General features: G+C 39.1%; 1 protein-coding gene across 7 annotated transcripts in view; it reads left to right on the top strand.

Annotated features, from left to right (window-relative positions):
* Positions 1-18475, top strand: part of SATB1 (SATB homeobox 1) — a 92609-nt gene that overhangs the window by 50422 nt on the left and 23712 nt on the right. For all 7 annotated transcript variants that reach the window (XM_065666035.1, XM_065666036.1, XM_065666034.1 and 4 more), the window contains 2 exons: positions 6683-6895; positions 14937-15092. In XM_065666035.1, coding sequence (XP_065522107.1) covers positions 6683-6895; positions 14937-15092 — 369 coding nt within the window. The remainder of the gene's footprint in view (positions 1-6682; positions 6896-14936; positions 15093-18475) is intronic.

Below are 18475 nucleotides of genomic sequence, written 5' to 3'. Positions count from 1 at the left end.
CAGAGGAGGTTTTCAAGATCTGGGTCTCTCATACAGAATTTCATGGGATACATGAACTCATGCAAAGATTACTTGTGTAAGTTAGGTCCAGGCAATTTTAGTTATTATTTTTACAGAAAAATGACATACAATTTTGTTTAATAGAGTGTTTAATATTTTAGCTATTGACAATACAAAGTATTGAATTAGTAATAGTAGCTTCAAATCACAGTGGTTTGCAGCTGCCATCTTACTTGGACAAAAAGTTAAGCAAATAATTCAGAAAATAAATAGTTTATTAAATATTTACTTTTTTCTCAGACTTGCCTAAAAGCATCTTGTTTTCCCTCAACTTTCTTCCCCCTCCAAAGTACAATCTGTTCTTTCTTTGTCAGCTAGCTTTTCATGCAGCTTTTGACCTATCATTTGTGCATGAGCACAGTATTTGTTACCTGAATAAAAGGATGATTGGTTCTGAGTGGACATTGAATTTGTATGGCGCAGTATGAGAAGATGCTCTTGAGATGTGATGAATGCAAATGTAGAGCCAGATTTCTAATGCAAATACTGATTCTTGGTTACTTTTTTTATTGTTATTATTTATTTATTTTCATTATTAAATATTGTTGAAGCCTCTCCCAGATGTTGTGGTTAGCCAGCTTGGTAAAATGTGTTCAAAGTGACCCAAAACTGTGAGGAAGCCCCAAAATGAAAGTTGAAAACAAAGCCCATGAGGAGATATGAAATAGACATGTAACGTATTTGTGCAATTTTCAATCAAAGAGTAGTATCTCTGTGTCCTACAAATTGTGTTAGCTAATCAAATTAATATTTGCAGATAGCTATGTAAGTTTATGTTATGCATTGTGGCAAATGTAGGGAACAGGAAAAATACTAGGAGCCTAAAAAATATTAGCCTTATTGTTGAGAAGACATATCTCAGTATGCTTTTCATATGAAGTGAAGCCCCACCGAGATCCAGAGTAGTTTGTTGTAGGCACATTTCACCTTTGCAAAACTGAAAATTGTTCATTTTACCAACAGTCGCAGCTAATGTCCAAGTATAAACACAGGTAGAGATACCTGTGATTCTTACATGAAAATATGTACATTTGTTCTGCTTGCTGTACTTTTGAATTCACCAGAGCTTATTCAAGGATACATCATGTTTAATTAAAATTAGGGCAGCACTTTGATAACTGATGCTATTTAGATGTTATTTTCTAATATTGATGTAATATCCTTTCTCTTTTTTCTTTTTCCTTTTTGGCTAGAGCAAGTGAAAGTGCTTGTTTAAATCCATCTACCGTTTTCTGAGATAAAAAGCTAACTCAGGCTTACCACTGACATTTTTGAAACTGTCATAAGCATATTTGAGCTGCATCCAAGGACCATATCGTGCCGTCAGTTTCTAAAGGTAGAAGATCTCACTGAAATTGGTTAGGAGTTCTGCACAAAAAAAAACCCAATGTTGAGATATGGTCTCGGATGAGGGGGGAGATCTGCTTTCAGTGTAAAAGTTAAGGAAGGAAGTGAATGATAGAGTAGTTTAACTTAATATAAAAATGGACTTTGGTGGAAACTACTGACCATGTTGGCACCTCTTGTTGTAAGACTTGTGCTCTACAACATGAACACAGAATTTGGTGGTGGTTTTAGACTGAAAGGGTGGGTTCCACAAGTTTAGCATGGAAGTTCAACACTTGGCCTTGATTTTCAAGAATTTTTGATTTGGGAGCAAAACCAGCAAAAATTTACTAGAAATATTTGTACCTCTTCCCAGCTCAAATGAAAGAATTTGGTAAAATTTCTTCTGAAAAATAGGATGTCTTTTGGGGGGATTTATATTTTTGGGGGGTTGGTTGTTGTTTTGTGGTTTGTTGTTTGGGTTTTTTTCCTAATTATCATCTACTTATAAGGCAGAAAAAACCCTCAGACACACCTTGTAAAACTGAAAGGGTGTCCTTATTATCTTCTTGTATAACATCCCTCCTACCCTTAATTTCAAAATTGTAGTTTCAAAACTGTGTGGTTCTCAGGGAGTGCCTTGCAAAGTTTAATCAGAGGAATCCAGATAGCTATGACTTGAATGAAAAATAACATCTACACAGGCACAGTAGAACAGTTCTGGAAGCAGAAGCAGATTTGGGTGATGGAGCACCCCTCCCCATAAGAAATTTTACAGTGGTCCTTCTAAGAAGGCTTCAGAGTGCACACGGGTCTGAAGTTTTGTCCTTCAGCAGTTGCGATTCCAGCTCGCTGGCTGCAAATAAGCTGATTGAATCCTCTTATCCCTCTTTGTAGTGCACCATGGAAAAGTTTGTTGAGTCAGGATTTGTGCTGGCAGATCTGAGTTTCACCTCCAGCATGGCTACCAGTTGTGGCTCACCAAATGTGTCTATTGGTCTCTCTGTTAGCTAGGGTAATTTTGGTAAATTGATCTGTTGTGTTTCAGTTGCTGTTTGACTGAATACGCAATATTTTCTCCAGCTGGTGTCAGCGCAGACACCTCTGCTCTTTCGAAAGAGTATTTTCCTGCACTTTGCTGGCCAGAAAATAGCATTTGTAATTCACTCACTGGGTCAGGTGGCACCAAGTAGCCACAAGGGTGATGATGCTGATGCATCAGGGCAGCCCTCCAAAGCACAGTGCCCCACAACAGCCTCTGCCACAGCCTCCCATCAGCAGAGAGGCTCAGCCTGCCCCTGCAGATTTGCAGTCAAACTGGAAGGTTCTCTACTGTTTGTTCTTTTTGAGAGAGCTGGAGTGAAGCATAGGCTGAACCATCTTCAGAGCCATAAATAAATAAACTCCTTTACATTTCTGTTGTGTGTTTGTAAATGCAAACACGAGTCAGGAAATGGAAAGCTTGGGTTCCTACAAGCAAGGCTGATGTTTGACTTGGAGGTGTAGCTTATCCCTGGTTCATGGCAGGCTGACACGTATGTATTGTGTGAGCAAGGAATTGTGTTAGTCATGGTTGTGGTTGGAACCGTAACTCAGGGCTGCCCGTGTCTGTGTACGCTTTCAACCATAACACTTGCTGCATGAACCCAGGCGCTGCTGTACAGACGTGACCTCTCGGCTCCATCTCTGCGAAAGGAGAGGGCGCTTTTGGCTGCTTTTGCCATGCCTGGCTATTGTAATTTTTCTTCTTCCCACCAGTGACGGTTTTTAATCTCAAGGGTTTTGGGTACTTCTCTGTTTCTGCCATATACCTTTTCTCTCACCCTCTTTTCTGCTTCACCCCCATGCTTGTTTAAAATATTAGCTGCTGGGATCTGATGCCTTTTCTCGTATGTGAAAACTTCCGTGTATTTAGGACAGTGCTAATACTAATTCTGGGCAATTGCTATTTTGAGGGAGAACGCTTGGATGCAATAAATGGCTCCGTGTAATTTTAAAACAAAATCCAAGTTTACACAAACCACCTTCTCAGGCACTTTTTTTTTTCCTTCCACTCTGTCTTTGGCACACTTTATTTTCCAGTAAAATGAAAAATGAAGATGGATTATTCAAAATTGATAACAGTAATGGACCATCATGTAATGTTTTATTGAATTTGAGTTCTGTAAATTATGTGGTAGAGAGAAATTTGCCTGCTTAAGTATAACAGAAATTGCCACTGTATTCATATAATTCTTCGTAGTGTAATTTAAGAAAAAGCACACTATCCATATCACTATTGAATAAAAGGTAAAAAGGTGCTATTACACTACCATGACAGCTCTCCTCTTGCTACTAAGCGACACAGATAAATGTGTCTGCTTATAACTTACTTGGCAGGGATCCAGGCTGATGGGTGGAGCTTGTGAATAATTTTCCACCTGGACATGGGATGGGAGCACCCTGCAAAGGAGAGGAACAGCATTCAGGGATGTTCTGCATGTTTCGGGCAAATGTCTTCTGAGAGCTTTGAAGTTCTATCAGGCTGATAAAATCTATTTGAATCAGTGATTACGTTCAAAGAGGGGACAAACCGGGGGCCAGACAGGCAGTGTTTTTGTTCATATTGGCAGACACTTTCATTTATCTCCATTTTTAAGGAATTTATAATTAGCTTTTGAAAGCCCCAATAATTGTTATTGAACATTTTTGTGCAGTTAGTAATGAATTATACTTGCAGTGACACGTAAACTTTCTTTTTTTTAAATGGGATCTGGTAACTTTTTAAGAAAATGAATTTCCAGTGAGGAAATAATACATTGGAGGGACAGTGAGGAGCCTGAGCTTAACAGTGTTGATAATCTCTCTGCAAAACAGCATTTAGCTTCTATTCAACCTGAGGTACAATATCAGGAGATCACACCAAGATTGTATTTTGGCAAACCAGTTCAAGCCTGGTAAAATGAACAGTAAATCTCTGCATGTCAGCATGTCGCAGGATGTGAGAGATAATGATTTCTTTCTAGGGTTTTCCTATTTTACATCTTGTCCAACAATCTTTGGCTGAAGTTTTGTTCTCAGAATATTGAAGCAGTAGCAAGGAAGCAATATTTGAAGCAGGCAAACTGTATTTTAAGACTTTGCCTGAGAGTGGTACTGCACCTTATGTTTCATATTATTTTCTCACATATTCTGACCTTTAGGTTCAAAGCTCCTAGAAGCAAACACCTTCTCCTTGCCTTCCCCCCTCTCTCTCATCTCCACTCCTCTCTCTGCATCTGTGTTGTCTCCTCTGCTCCCAGCTCATGGCAGTGATGGGGGAAAGAGACAGGGATGAATGTTTAATGGCATTTCTAATCACCAAGAGGTGTCCTGCAGCAACAGTTATACTGACAAATACAGGAAAAATACAAAAACCTATTTTCTTTGTTTACTTATTTCACTGAGGGGGAAAAAGTTATACAAGAAAACCAGCCTTTTCTACTCCTTTTTTTAGCTGCCCACTATGTGGGAAGGACTTATACAAGCAAATATTTTCTATTATGGGCTGAAGTATTTCTCAAGGATGTTTGCTGTGGCTGCCACTGGGCTGGCTGGCTGGCTCTTAGTAAAGAGCCTCCTTTCCTGCCAGTCCACTTGAGTTTAGTTTCTCTTTCTTCTTTTTAGTCCTGGTTGTTTTCAGCACAGTAGCAGTCAGAAATCACATGTGTTTACAACTACCTGAAAGGAGGTTGTAGCAAGGTGGGCGTCAGTCTCCTCCCAAGGTACTGTTTCAATAGGAAAAGAGGAAATGGCCTCAAGTTGCACCAAGGAAGGTTTAGATAGGCTATTAGGACAAAAGTCTTCATGGAAAGGGCTGTCAAGTGTTGGAACTCGCTGCCCAGGGAAGTGGTTGAGCCACCATCACTGGAGGTATTTAAAAGATGTGTAAATGTGGCACTGAGAGATATGGTTTAGTGGTGGGCTTGGCAGTTCTTGATTAATGGTTGGACTTGATGATCTTAAAGGTCTTTTCCAACCTAAACTATTCTGTACATCCTATGCTCTGCAGCCAGCTTTACCTCTCTTGGACGTCATGTAACCCTACGACTGACAAACAGCAGTAACCGTGTATTTGAGTGCTTAGAAGTAGCAAAAAAAATGGCAGACAAGAATTTAATTTCAATATTTGCTAGTAAGTTTATTATTAGACTAATTATTAAGAAAAATTTTAGAACTTATCCTCCACCCAAATGCCACTTTTGTCTGTAATTCATTTGTTTGCCCTCTAAGTCTTTTTCTGGACACCAGAAAAGAGGAGGGAGGAAGAACAGTCCCAGATGCCCAAGCCTGCTCCATTGCTGAGAAGCAAGACAAAATGATTGTGTAGGAAACCTGATGTGGTCTGTACAAGCCACTGGTGGCATGCTGTTGCCTGCAGCCTGCCCATCTCTGACATTACTATACAGATGCCCTGCATGCTGCTTTTCTCTTATTCCCCAGTGCTTGCTTTTATCTGTCCTTGTTGGACTTTGAAAGTACTCAAAGGACAAAAGCTGATTTAGGAAATTAGGAATGGAATTAGGTAAAGGGACCTGCATGGCAGGTGTTCAGATGAATAGCCCAGGCAATGGGGTGGGTGAGAATTAGGCTTGTTCTGGGGAAAAGAGGAGGTGGGAGAAGGAGGATGGTGGAGGAGGAGGCTGAAGGACCAGGGAGCATTCAACAGCGGGTTTCCTAACTTGTTGTTAAACTCCAGTATAAAACTCTCAGAACAAATACTGACTTGTAAAAGCACATGGACTTGAGTCAGTTAAGCAGTACTGTAGAAACATTGTGAGTTTATCATCTCAGATTAGTTGTGAAATACCACTTCCTTTCAAAGAGCTGTTTAAGTTGCTTAGAAATGTGCAAAGCCATTTTTTTTTTTGGTTGGCTATACGTTTTGTCTGGAAAGCCTGAGAACGCCCCAGTGTCATGCCTCTGGACTATCTGTATTTCACTTATTCTTAATGTCTTGTGATTGTCTGTCGACTGTGAAAGATTTCATGGCAAGTTAAGCCAGTAAAAAGAAGGAGACCTATTAGGCAGATTCAATTTATGTTGTATGTAAAACAGATGCTTAATAAAATTAAGGGTACCATTGAGGCTCTCTTCTCGCTACCTAAAATGCCATTAATATATTTCTCTGTGGAGTGAACAGTGTATTTGCTGCTCTCGTTCTCAGCCCAGTGGAAAGAAGAAAGAGGACGGATAAGCAGTGGCTTTGGAGAGGACAGTTTTGCAGGTGCTCACCTAGGCTAACTCTCTAGCATTTTTTTTTCTTCCCTCCCTGCAGGGCTTGCTCTCAGAAATCCTCCGAAAGGAAGAGGATCCCAAGACTGCCTCACAGTCCTTGCTGGTAAACCTTCGGGCTATGCAGAACTTCTTGCAGCTGCCAGAAGCTGAACGAGATCGAATTTACCAGGACGAAAGGGAAAGGAGCTTGAATGCAGCCTCCGCAATGGGCCCTGCGCCTCTCATAAGCACACCACCTACCCGGCCTCCACAAGTAAACCACTCTCTCTGTCCCTGAGATTTGCTCTTTGTGTTTTTCTGCTGTCCTCCTGGGTGATACCTTTCTTACAAAGAAGAAAGTCTTTCCTGTTGGCATGTTTTTAATGCTTGAAGAATCGTTATTTGCAGTCCATATCGCAAATTAAATTTAAGAAGTATAATGGATAATAGCAGCAGTTTATTACTACCTATTTTCTAGTTTTAAGATAAATTCTATCCATTACGGCCCCTACAGAGTTTTTTTGTTAATTTTATTTAATTATTTAAAATTCTGGCTTTTAGCTGTCTTTTTTTATCTGTAATTCTCAGGTGTTGTTTTTAGTGTTAGAGGTTCAAATAGCGATGTTGAAGGATTTGGACCACTAAATTAAGTGGGAATGAAAGCAGAAGTATGAGTACATCATATTGTCTTAAAAATTATCTTCCAGAAAATGAACAGGTAAAACTAAAGGGATGGAGAAAGAAGACTTCATCCCAAAATGCTGGGCACACTTTTACCAGGTTGAGCTACTGACAACTGGGTAACATAACAGACTTGGTATATCCATCACACTTGAAAGATATGGATATGTTTTTTAAAGCTTCATTTAGTACTTGTTCAAATGAAACTCCTATTGATTTCTGTAAAATGTAGTGGAGCTATTGGTTTAATTCTCTCACAGTGATAAAGTTTGGTCTAGTGCTATCCAGAAATTCAGTGGTGTAGTCCTTCTGTCTATCAAGGAAACTCTAATGGTGATTTTAGGGTACATGAGGAATACAGGTGTGAACTGTAGGAATGCGTAGGATTTCTACTGTAGGAATGCGTAGGTTTTCTACAAACTAAAAACACGGTTGTCAGTGAACACTCCAAAAACCTGTCTTTTCTGAAATACTCTGCATTGATGTGGCTCAAGATTGTACCTATGCAAGGAGAAAACAGACTGATCTGCATATGTGTGGGAATCATGGTGTATATGCAGTCTGGATTTGCTATACAGAGCAAGGCTTTGGGGTTGTGGGAGTTTTGTGATGTTTGAGTACATAAACACAGCAGTTTTTTACTAACCAGGCTTAGGCTTGTGCTTATGACTCTCTGCCATACTTGTTCTCAATGCTGTAAATTCCTCAAGATTATTTTTCTAATTTTCCTTCAGCTAATGGATACTAAGGACCACACTAACGTAATGAGTAACAGAATTGTAAGAAAATGAGGACAGATCACTTTGACCTGCTGCAGTACTTTACACAAGAAGAGAAAAAATTCTTAGCAGAAAGAACAGACTGTCTAAAATTAATGGTCCAGTTTTGTTATCATTAACTAAGTTTAGTCTGTGAAATACGCTATAGATACTTTTCAAGATAAAGGATGAGAATCTATTTATATAGTAATGCTTTAGTGGGAAATAGTTAAATATAGATAACTGTGTTTAAAATAACATTGGATTTTGTTTTAATATCTGTACCTGCTCCCACAGCCCAGGTAATTCAGAGCAAAGGCTAACCCTCCTTCTTAACTTATCTCTTTCTGCCAAGGCAATGTCTCACTCTGTCTCAAGTGGTCTTGGGCAATTTCACAGATAAAGAACAGAGTTAATTACAGGACCTTCCAGAAGGATGTCAAGTCAGAGGTAGTCCTTGTATTGGTTTTAATTCACACTTTAAACTGCATAAATCCCTGGCAGTCAGAAAGAAAGTGAGACTTAGGGGTTTTCTTAACTGACAAAACATACTGTAAGTCCAAATTTAGGGGTGGGGGGGGGGATCTGTCTGTCTCTGCTGTGCTCTTTTTCATAATTACATTTCATTTTTTTAGGAGCAGTCAGGAGTATAGTTAACCTAATTGTGACAGTTCAAAGTGGAAACAGCATACAGTTTTGATCCCTTTCAAAAGAAAAGCAAGGAAACCTTATAGACTAATACTTGATATCTACAGAACAAAACAGTCATCTTTCTGGTTGTTCTATTTTGTTCAGCAAAATATGCTTACTTTACCTAGCGGATGGATGGAGGATGTAGAAAACTCTGAATTGCGATTCTGTGCTACTGTTTTACATGTTGCCAGAATTACTCACTTATAAACATGTGAAGCGCTTGCCACCTGCTACTGAATGTTTAGAGCTCTGAGTTTGAAAATTGACGTATCTGTGTTGGTAACATAAGTACACTTAATGCTAGAAATAATAGTTTAATTGTTCTAGTTTTTGCAGGGGCAAGTATAACTATAAATTGTAGCAGAAATAAATTATAGTTAGGATACCGCAAAATTATTAATGCAAACTACTGCTCTGATACACACCCCCCCCCACCCACCCCCAAGTCCACAGTTTATTTAATATTTGATACTAAGGAAATAAGACTACTAGCATTCTTGCTATTAAATTTATTAGAAGCAGTTATTTAAAGTTCACTGTATAGGAATGCAGTATAAGATTTTTCTAACTTAGCTGTCAGCTTCTTAGATGACTATAGAAAGACAAAGTAGACCGTTTATCCTGACAACACAATTTACGCAAGAGCCAACATATTTAATATTAAATCTTTAGACCAGTGTAACATTTGAGACAATTAAACTATGAAACCATGAAAAATGGGAGCTAATATGCCACACATGAAGGTTTATTTTGCAATTGCAAGTTATCAGTTTCGGAAGGATGTGAAAATAAACATCCTGAAAAGGATCTATTTTGCATTTTTGTGTTGCCAACTGGTGGCCAGACAGTAGAGCAGACTTAACCATTTAGCAGCTGGGCTTGTTCTGTGTGAATTTTGCATACTGTTACGTGCAGAAACAGAAAGCGTGACCTTGGAGGTCTGATACGATAGTAGGAACTCACCAAGCATAAACCCTGGTGCCTGAGTTAGAAGGAACTGTGTTGAATTTATCTCATTTTTACAGCATTCTTACTAGTTGCTACTTGAGCTAACATATCTGGATTGTTTCCAGTTCTTTTTTGAAATCCTTTAAGAAGCTCTTTGTCTCCCTCACTTCTCGCTTTCTCTCTGACTTAAGCAAAAAACCAAACTCTTACTTTTTTTTTTTTTCCAATTGAAATCATTAGCCTCTAATGCATGAGCTTTTGGGATACATGTATAGCTCCCTAAGCTGGGCGAGTTGTAAAAGTCTGCTGCTGTATTCCATGCTGGTGGACTGAGCACAAGGAGTCAGCATACACAAGGATTTTCCCTTGGACATTTCTCATCTTGCTACCTCCTGGGGCAGAAGCCTGTCTGTCAGGCTCTTGGGCTCTGAAGTTTATAAATATTAGCACCTCCATCAGGTAGGTACTGCATCACTGAGACAGTTTAACTTCTCCAAGCTAGAAGGAAGAAAAAAAAAGCCAATATTCCCCAAAGTAAATTTATGCTAACTTTTGGGGGTCATTATCACTCTCTGTAAACAGAGCTCATGTAATGTCAAGAGCAGAATGTCATTTTAACAAGGATGTTTTAAGAAGTATCAACAAATATTGCATGAGTTATGGTTCTGATTACTCAATTAACAAAAAACTTCATCCCTGGCCTTCCTCTGACTACAGATAAATAGCACTTCCTTCATGCTAAAGCAGTTTCTGTTTGGGTCCCAGAGACAGGATGTCACTCTTGAAAGACTGGTCTAGAGGAGGGCACTGCTTTTCTGGTGTTTGAGGACCAGTGAACCTCCATTGCAAGGAACTCTATAACACGAGCTCCTGTGAATCTTAACGGTAGAGCCTGGAGTTCAGATAGATGCACACACCATGCATCATCACCAACAAAACTGTTACTTGAGAATTTGGTTGATAATCTTTGTGCCAAGTTGCATTTTAATGAAAGTAAAAATGCACAAAATAATAAATGCAACCCTCTCACCACCACCCCTTGAAAACCACCATGGAGGAGGAGAGTTAATGGAAACCCTGATACTTAACTATAACTGCACTTCCAGGCGCCACTGTAATAATGGAGTAGTAAACCTTGTCCTGATGAAAGCTGTTCTGAAAGCAATAGCATTTATTGTACCTCCTGTGCTATTTGCAGAGCAGAACTGAAAAGTAGTTTGTTTTGCCTGGAATGAACTACTTTATGAATTTTAATGTACGATGTAATATTAAAAGCTAAACCAGGATTAAAGAAGATTTTTGTTCCCAAGCTAAAGCAGTACTTATGAGAATGTGTTATAAGAGGTTTTTTTGTTTCACTTTCGATGGGGAAGAAGAGAGCTTCCATGTTTGTGAAAACCTCCTCAGATTGGTTATCCCTTCTATAAAAAAAACTGTCCTTTGTTTAGGAAAATTGAATTAATCCAGAACTTGTTGCTGCTGTAATCAGTCTTATTTGATGAGATGTATCTGGGCTGGCCATGAGGGGATGGGTGTGTTTGGGTTGGGTTTTTTTCCCAAGTATTTTTCGAAGACTAAATTGATTGGTGACAGGAAGATGGCCAAATGATTTTCTGATTCTTGGTGTGTTACGTTTGTAAAATATAGCTCCCTTGTTCAGTTAGTGTTTGCAAAATCAAGTTAAAAAAATTAGCTGATCTATGGTTTCTTTCCTAAACAGAAAATGTGGCTATAAGTGTGGGTGGTGTGCTTAAGTGTGGATAAGATGAGAGATTATGTTTTGTTTTGTTTCTCTCTCCAAAATGAATACTTTTTCCACCTCCTCTCCCAAGTCCTGAAGTTGCATCATTGAGGACTTTTTTGTTTTCTGTTCGGGTTTTTTGAGGAGGAGGGTGTTTTTTCAACCCAGCTTCAAGCGGCCTCTGTCTTGAACTCAATTCTAAATTCAACACAACAGCCTAGATGCTTGCTATGTATAAATTATGAAACAATTTTATGTATGGATATTCTCCAAGAGGTTAATTAGCGTTATTGCATGGAATTCATCAGACCAGAGCAAACCAATGGTCCATCTAGTCCAGCCAGGGTCTATGCCTGATCTTTGAAGAGAAATTACTAAGAAGCAGGGGAAGAATTTTTATACTTGGGCAATGATCTAAACTGGGGAGGGTGAGGGGATGGCTGTGAACAACAACTCTTAATGATTCCTGAACAGATCATTTTATAACTTTTAAGGCTTCTATTCTCTTCAAGCTTTTGGGCCTAATATGGCTTTTTGCTGCAGATGCCCCAACCCTGGAAGTGTTCAAGGCCAGGCTGGATGGAGCTTTGAGCAGCCTGATATAGTGGAAGGTGTCCCTGCCCATGGCAGGGGGGTTGGAACTAGATGATCGTTAAAAGTCTCTTCCAGCCCAAACCATTCTATGATTCTGTATTAGTGGTTTCTGTTGTTCTCTTCCTAATGCAATACCAGTTGAAGGCACCAGGAGTTTAACTTCAGTGCTACATGAGATGCTGTTGAGTTTGTTGTACCTGTATAAAAACAGATGTGATTTACCAACCAGAATGAGGATTTTAGTCATTCCTTCGGGTTAAATGCATATCTGTAGTAAATTGGGTATTGGAAAGTGTGGGCCAAGATACACAGTTTAAATTATGTCTCCAACATGGTGTGCAAGTCTTGGTTTTGATTATCTGGGTGTTTGCAACTCAGGTAAGTGGTCAGTGAAGTACTGCTACAATGTGAAACTTGTCTTTTGAAGCTGAGTAGCAATCAAAAAGGGAATGTACTAACAGAAGACATTTTGATCAGGGTCACAAGAGCAAAATGTTTCCTTCTGAAAAGATACCATGGATTTGTGTGTGCTAACTGAACACCATCATCTTCTCATCTTCCCCTTAGGACCCTGAAAGATTAGTTACAAGTGAGAAATATTTCTTTGGGAATGAGTGAAATAACTTTGCCAAAATTTAAACGTGAGGTCCAAGAAGGTGTGTTGACAAAACCTTCTCATTTTCATTTTGTAGTTTATCTTAGCCTGGTTTTTGCAAGCAAGCAGAGAAGGCTGTTTCCAGTTGTATATTTAACATCACCAATGCTTGCCAGTTATCTTTTACTTTAAAGGTTATAAAATTGCCACTGATTTTGGAATTCCCAAATGATTTCACTGCATGGTACTCAGGAGCTGCACCTGCTCCTGTGGCCACATGCTGATTTGCTCAGTGTGAGGCATGTGTTTCCTGCTCAGCGGTAGGAAGAAGGGAGGTTCGTTTGCTGCTTCTCACACTGCCCACTGCCAAGTGCCTCAAATATTTCTGAGCAGGCATTGGACCAGGCTTGGCCATCCTTTACTGTGGCATTACCTGAAAATATCTCACTGCAGAAAAGGTAACACCTCTCTCTCCAGCTCATGTCTGCAAAGTGCCAGTTGTTTTCAGGTGAAAGCAAATCACAACATAAACTTTATGCCACATTCTGGGATTTCTCTTCATTTTCCTTTTTATTTAGGACTCATGTTTTCAGATACCAGAAAGTTGTTAATGCCTGACAGAAGGTGGCAGGTGGAGGTGTGTGTTGGTGCCTTGTTCTTGCTGGGGTTCTGTCTCTTGCAGCTAATGGGCATGTGTTAGCACATCTCCTTTTGAAAAGCCTCAGAGACAAATCAGGCTCAACAAAAGTGGTGTGCACTCCGAGTTCCTGGGCTAGATTATTTTATCTTGAAAGCACTATGGAGGATAGTTAACACAAATTGAGTGTGACATTTCTAGGAAAAGATGGGCTGATGATTTGCCTAAGTACATCTCTCACCTTTGGCACTCATATTGTGAGACCTGTGACATATGAAAGCTCATAGAGAGTCAGATTAGAAGATAAATTATGTTGTCATGATTTCCCTTTGAACCTCAAGGGACTTTAGAGCACAGGAAGATGCTGACTTGCACTGGATTAAACTGATAGCGAAAGTGTGGGTTTAGGCACCTACTTTGGAGTAGACTGAATCACCCTCTGGAAGTGCCAAGCTCTGTCCATTACATTTCAAGGTAGCCTGAATGACTGACTTAGGCTAGACGTGTAACTTCTGCATGGCTACACTAATGCAGTTCTCAAGAGCTTCCGTATGAACTACTAGATTTGAATTGAAATGTAAAGGTTTGATTTTGCATCATCACCTTGTGGGTTCTTGGCAGAAATCCAATCTTTCCTTTTCTCTGGTCTGCTTTAGGATTAGTGGTCCATTAGGTCCACTAATCTTGGGCAAGCATTGCAAGAGTAGCTGCTAAAGAAAGATGTTATCCTTAACTATTGAGAATATTGTAGGATAAGCTGAGTACCTGGTGATTTTTTGTACCTCTCAACTGATATTGCAGAAACTGCTCTGTAGCCCGGGTGGGATGATTCTTGATGTCAAAACATCGCTTCAGTCATTTCCAGAGGCTGAAGGAAAGGATTTTCTTCTGCACATCATGTCACTACTGATGTATGTTTTGTTATTTTCCTTAATGCTGCAGATGCAGCACAGATGTGGTAGTGTAATCATTCTGTCTTGTTTTTGTGCTTTTTTTTTTTGCCTTTTTTTTTTTTACCTGGACTGCAAGAAGAATAAATATTTGCTGTATATAAGTGAAATACAACTGCAATTAAGGTTTAAAAAAGCCCTACCTTAATCTCATAAATGAATGGCTAAAATGTTCATTATTCTAAATTAATGCTTTCTTAAAAACAGTGTAAGAATCCAACGGGTAAGATAATATTTTTTTAAAGTTAAATCTAAAGCCACAACTTTTCTGCATTATCATGTATTTGAGTGTACTGGACATAAGGCATGAATCAAGATATATCTGTCAGGGGTTTATTTCATTAGAGGTTCTTTTATGCTGCACTTACAATTTTCACTTAACTTGCATGAAGAAATCATGTGAGGATTCACCAGTCCTTACAAGACTGTTTGACAGGTTTGCACCTAATTTGTTTTATGCTGTTGAAAGTCAAAGTGGTCAGTTAATGATAACTCATATTTCAGATGCACTCACCTGTTAACAATATGCTGAATTTTCTTGTTTCCCAGTTGCCTGAACCACGAATAACTTATAATGATAGATATCTGAAAAGCTGAAAGAACATCAGAGCAAGATTGAATAAAAGGAATAAAATGGAAAGGGAAGCTACTTGGGGAAGGAAAGAGGGGAAAATAACTTCTTCATAATGAAAAATATCTCATAAAATTTATTTTCTAGGTCAAAACTGCTACTATTGCCACAGAGAGGAATGGAAAGACAGAAAATAATTCCATGAACATTAATGCTTCCATTTATGATGAGATTCAGCAGGAAATGAAGAGAGCTAAGGTGTCTCAAGCACTGTTTGCAAAGGTTGCGGCAACCAAAAGCCAGGTAAAGTTTGTTCCCAGGGCGCAATAGCCTCCCTGTCTGTGTGATTATTTCCCCCATCCCGGTTTTGATCTGTTCCTGTATGAGTTATAACAAATGGCTGGTTTAGCACACCAGCCTGGTACCACAGCTTGGAGCTCCTTGTGAGTCCAAAGGTAACCTCTGGTTACCCTTGGCCAGGCAGGTTGAGAAGCATCTTTCTGAGACGCATCCCTCCCTCTTCCCCACCTGTGAGATGCTTTCTCTGCATGCCCGTGAGTCTTGCATGTCTCAGAAAGTATCAGGTTCATCAGTTCTTAGCTAGCATGGACATGGCAGAAGGTGTGGGCAAGTTCTGTGTAGTGCTAGCAAATTCATCTGAGGCCTTGGTGTTTTGCAGTTACATGGCGCTGTTGAATTCTGAGGTTCTGTTTTTTTGTGGAAATACTTGGACTGGCTGGTGAGGCTGTGCATGGGATGTGGAGCAGCAGTGTCCATGTCAAAAAACAAACAAAAAAAACCAGCAAATAACAGTTGTACAGGTTACATCTGAGAAAACATAAATGATCATTATGGAATACGATGGCTGCTTGTTTACCTGCATGTGTGTATATATTACATATTCAGTTTTAAGCCTTTGCTGTTTGGTTTCCTGTTCTGTTTTCTTCAAGTGAAGAATTTCTGTCAAGTTTAGTGGCAAGAGAGGGAAATCAGCAAGCACTTGTTGGGTGTGATTATCGTAAGTGGCATGTCTTCTGAGGTAGATCACCGGAGTGCGCAAAAGCATTGATTTAAGTGAGAATGTGCTCAAGAAGTAATTGAAAACATACAGAAAAATGCGAAAGACTAGAACTATGTTTATACCAACATTTGAAAGAAATGGTATAGGTACCAATGCTTACAATGTCGAATTTTCACGTTAGATTAAATGTTAAGTCCACTTAATCACTATTCCTTTGCTAAAATTGTTTCATAGGGAAATACAGCATCTTCCAGGGAAAGCTGATAATGAAGTTAGACTAATGTTTCTTGGGCCATCAGCATTTTAGTGCTGGTTTTCTTTATAACAGTTTTTAACTTTTTACTTCCATGTTGTTCATGTCTTTGAGTTCACTTCATTGTACAGAAAGGATGTTGTCTCCTAAGTTATATGCTGTAAGGAACATTTAAAGGGATATTTTGGAAATGTTATATCAAAATGATTAAACTCAAGCTGTGGACTGTAAAAATTACAGCTTTATAGGCCACATGCCTGCCTTCCCTTCAATCACTGTCAAAGTGATAATTTCTACAATAATATGTTTCTTTTATTGTGGGATTCTAAACACCAAGTGCTGTTTAAACATTAAACTGAATTGTTTATGTTAGTGCTGTACTCAGTGTGTCATACATCAGGCCACTATAATCTCCCATGGAATGTAAAAATTCTGTCATGAATCATGGCTTGTATATCAGAAATTACTGTAATTTTGATTGGAAATTACAGGGCTCTTGAAATGTTTCTAATTATGATAGAATGTTACAGCAGCTTCCAACCTGTGTGCTCCTCAGATGTCTTTATTTACATGTCAAGACTTGGGGGTAGAGAACTGTCCATTTTCTACACCTTCCCCTTTCCACTGCAGTTCTCCACAAAACTAAGGTATGGAGCCAATCTATTGGTCCACATAATTTTAATCTGATCTGATTTGTGTGATAGTATATTTATTTTAGTGCATAGTCTTAAAATTGCTAGGCGGGACAGCTCTTCCAGTGCAGACTTTAAAACAGACAGTTAATCAAAGAGAAGCGCAAAAGCTTCCAGAAGATGTGGTGCAGGTATTTTTAGACCGTTAGTATTAAATTTAGTTTCTTGTACAAACTTTGTTACCAAGTATAGAAAACAAACAACACCAAACACATAGTTCTTTTCTCTTTTATTGTGGAGATTATGCCTGTATTCTCAGAGGTTATCTTTCTCCCCAGTTTAAGCAATGCAGTGTTAACTTACATGTGAAGCAAGCGTCCTGGTCTGTAGTTAGCGATGCCATTTGTAGTAGAAAACTGCTTCACAGAAGTAACCTTTTAGGTAAACTGGATGTGTTGGGCCATCTCTAACCAGCTGCCTACTAGTCCCAATTAATAGACTTAAGATATGTAGCCCAGCCACATATATTTAAGGAGTTATCTGTATCATAAAAAAATCTGCATTGGGGCTTATCTGTGGTACAGAGAAATATTTCTAGGGATAAAGAAGTCTCCCTTGCACAAAAAGGAGGCTCAATCAAACATATTATTAATAGAACCTCACTTGAGAGAGATCCATTGTTGTTTTGTTGTTGGTTTGGGGTTGCTGTTGGGTTTTGGGGTTTTTTTGTTTTGTTTTTAATTTGGAGATATTATTGGTTTCCTGCTTAGAACTGGAAATCCTAGAGTAATAGCTTCCAGTTAGTGAAAAGTCTGGAGGACACATATTAGAGAAGGATGCGTTGGTTAATAGTTTTGGTTTTAATATCACTAAAACTGAACATTGCTGCTCTTATCATATTGTGGGTATAAAAACTTGATTAACTCCTGAGTGTAGTCTGGAGTTGTGGTATAAAACAGTGTGTGACCTAAAACAGCTCTGCCAGTGGCCAAAGATAGTTGTTTGCTGGAGGGCCTTTTTATTAATTTTGGTTTTTGAGAAACTGATTTGGGTCAACATTAGATTGGGTGTCTAAGCAGCTGGCATCTGCAAGGTGGCTGGGTTTGCCTGAGCCAGGAGACTGCAGATAATGTTCTGCTGACAAGAGCACTTTGTACAGAAGAGTTATTAAATGATGCGCTACAGAAGTTTCTATTTAGCTAGTGCTGAGGTAAAAAACAAGCAACTTCCCTTCTGCTGTGTTAGTGCATTTGGCAAGTTACCTGGTTGACAGAGGACCACATGTAGACCTGATGCCCAACAAACCAGCTGGCTACGGGGGCTCGGTGTGGCAGAGGTCATAGCACAGGGCAATGGTGGCTGGGGGGAACAAGAAGAGATTGCAGTGATGTTAGTGAGGTCGAGCTGTGGCTTAGGTGAGTGATGATTTGCTTACTTGTAGGTTCATGGCACTCTTTGCTAGTGGCTTGTTGGCTTTCCCAAAGAAAAGAGACTGTCTTTGCAACAAGACTGGGGACTCAGCTAGAATATTCCTTCTGATGTTGAATTCTTTTCCTGTATAAGGTTGTATGCATTGTATATATTTTTAAAGTTTCTATGTTTTTAAGGATCAATATATTATCTGCAGCATAAATTGAAATTATTTTAAATTCAAAATATATACTTTAAAAGTTACTATGGTTCTACTGAGGAGCTAAGGAAGATATTGTAATTCAGACTGCTTGAATACATTGTATCTTTGGGGAGTTTTAGAACTGTAGTTGACAAAAAACTAATGTCA

Source organism: Lathamus discolor, chromosome 2 (genome assembly GCF_037157495.1).
Source record: "Lathamus discolor isolate bLatDis1 chromosome 2, bLatDis1.hap1, whole genome shotgun sequence".
Lineage (NCBI taxonomy): Eukaryota > Metazoa > Chordata > Aves > Psittaciformes > Psittacidae > Lathamus > Lathamus discolor.
The sequence above is the reverse complement of the archived record's forward strand: the minus strand, read 5'-3'. Positions and strand labels throughout refer to the sequence as shown.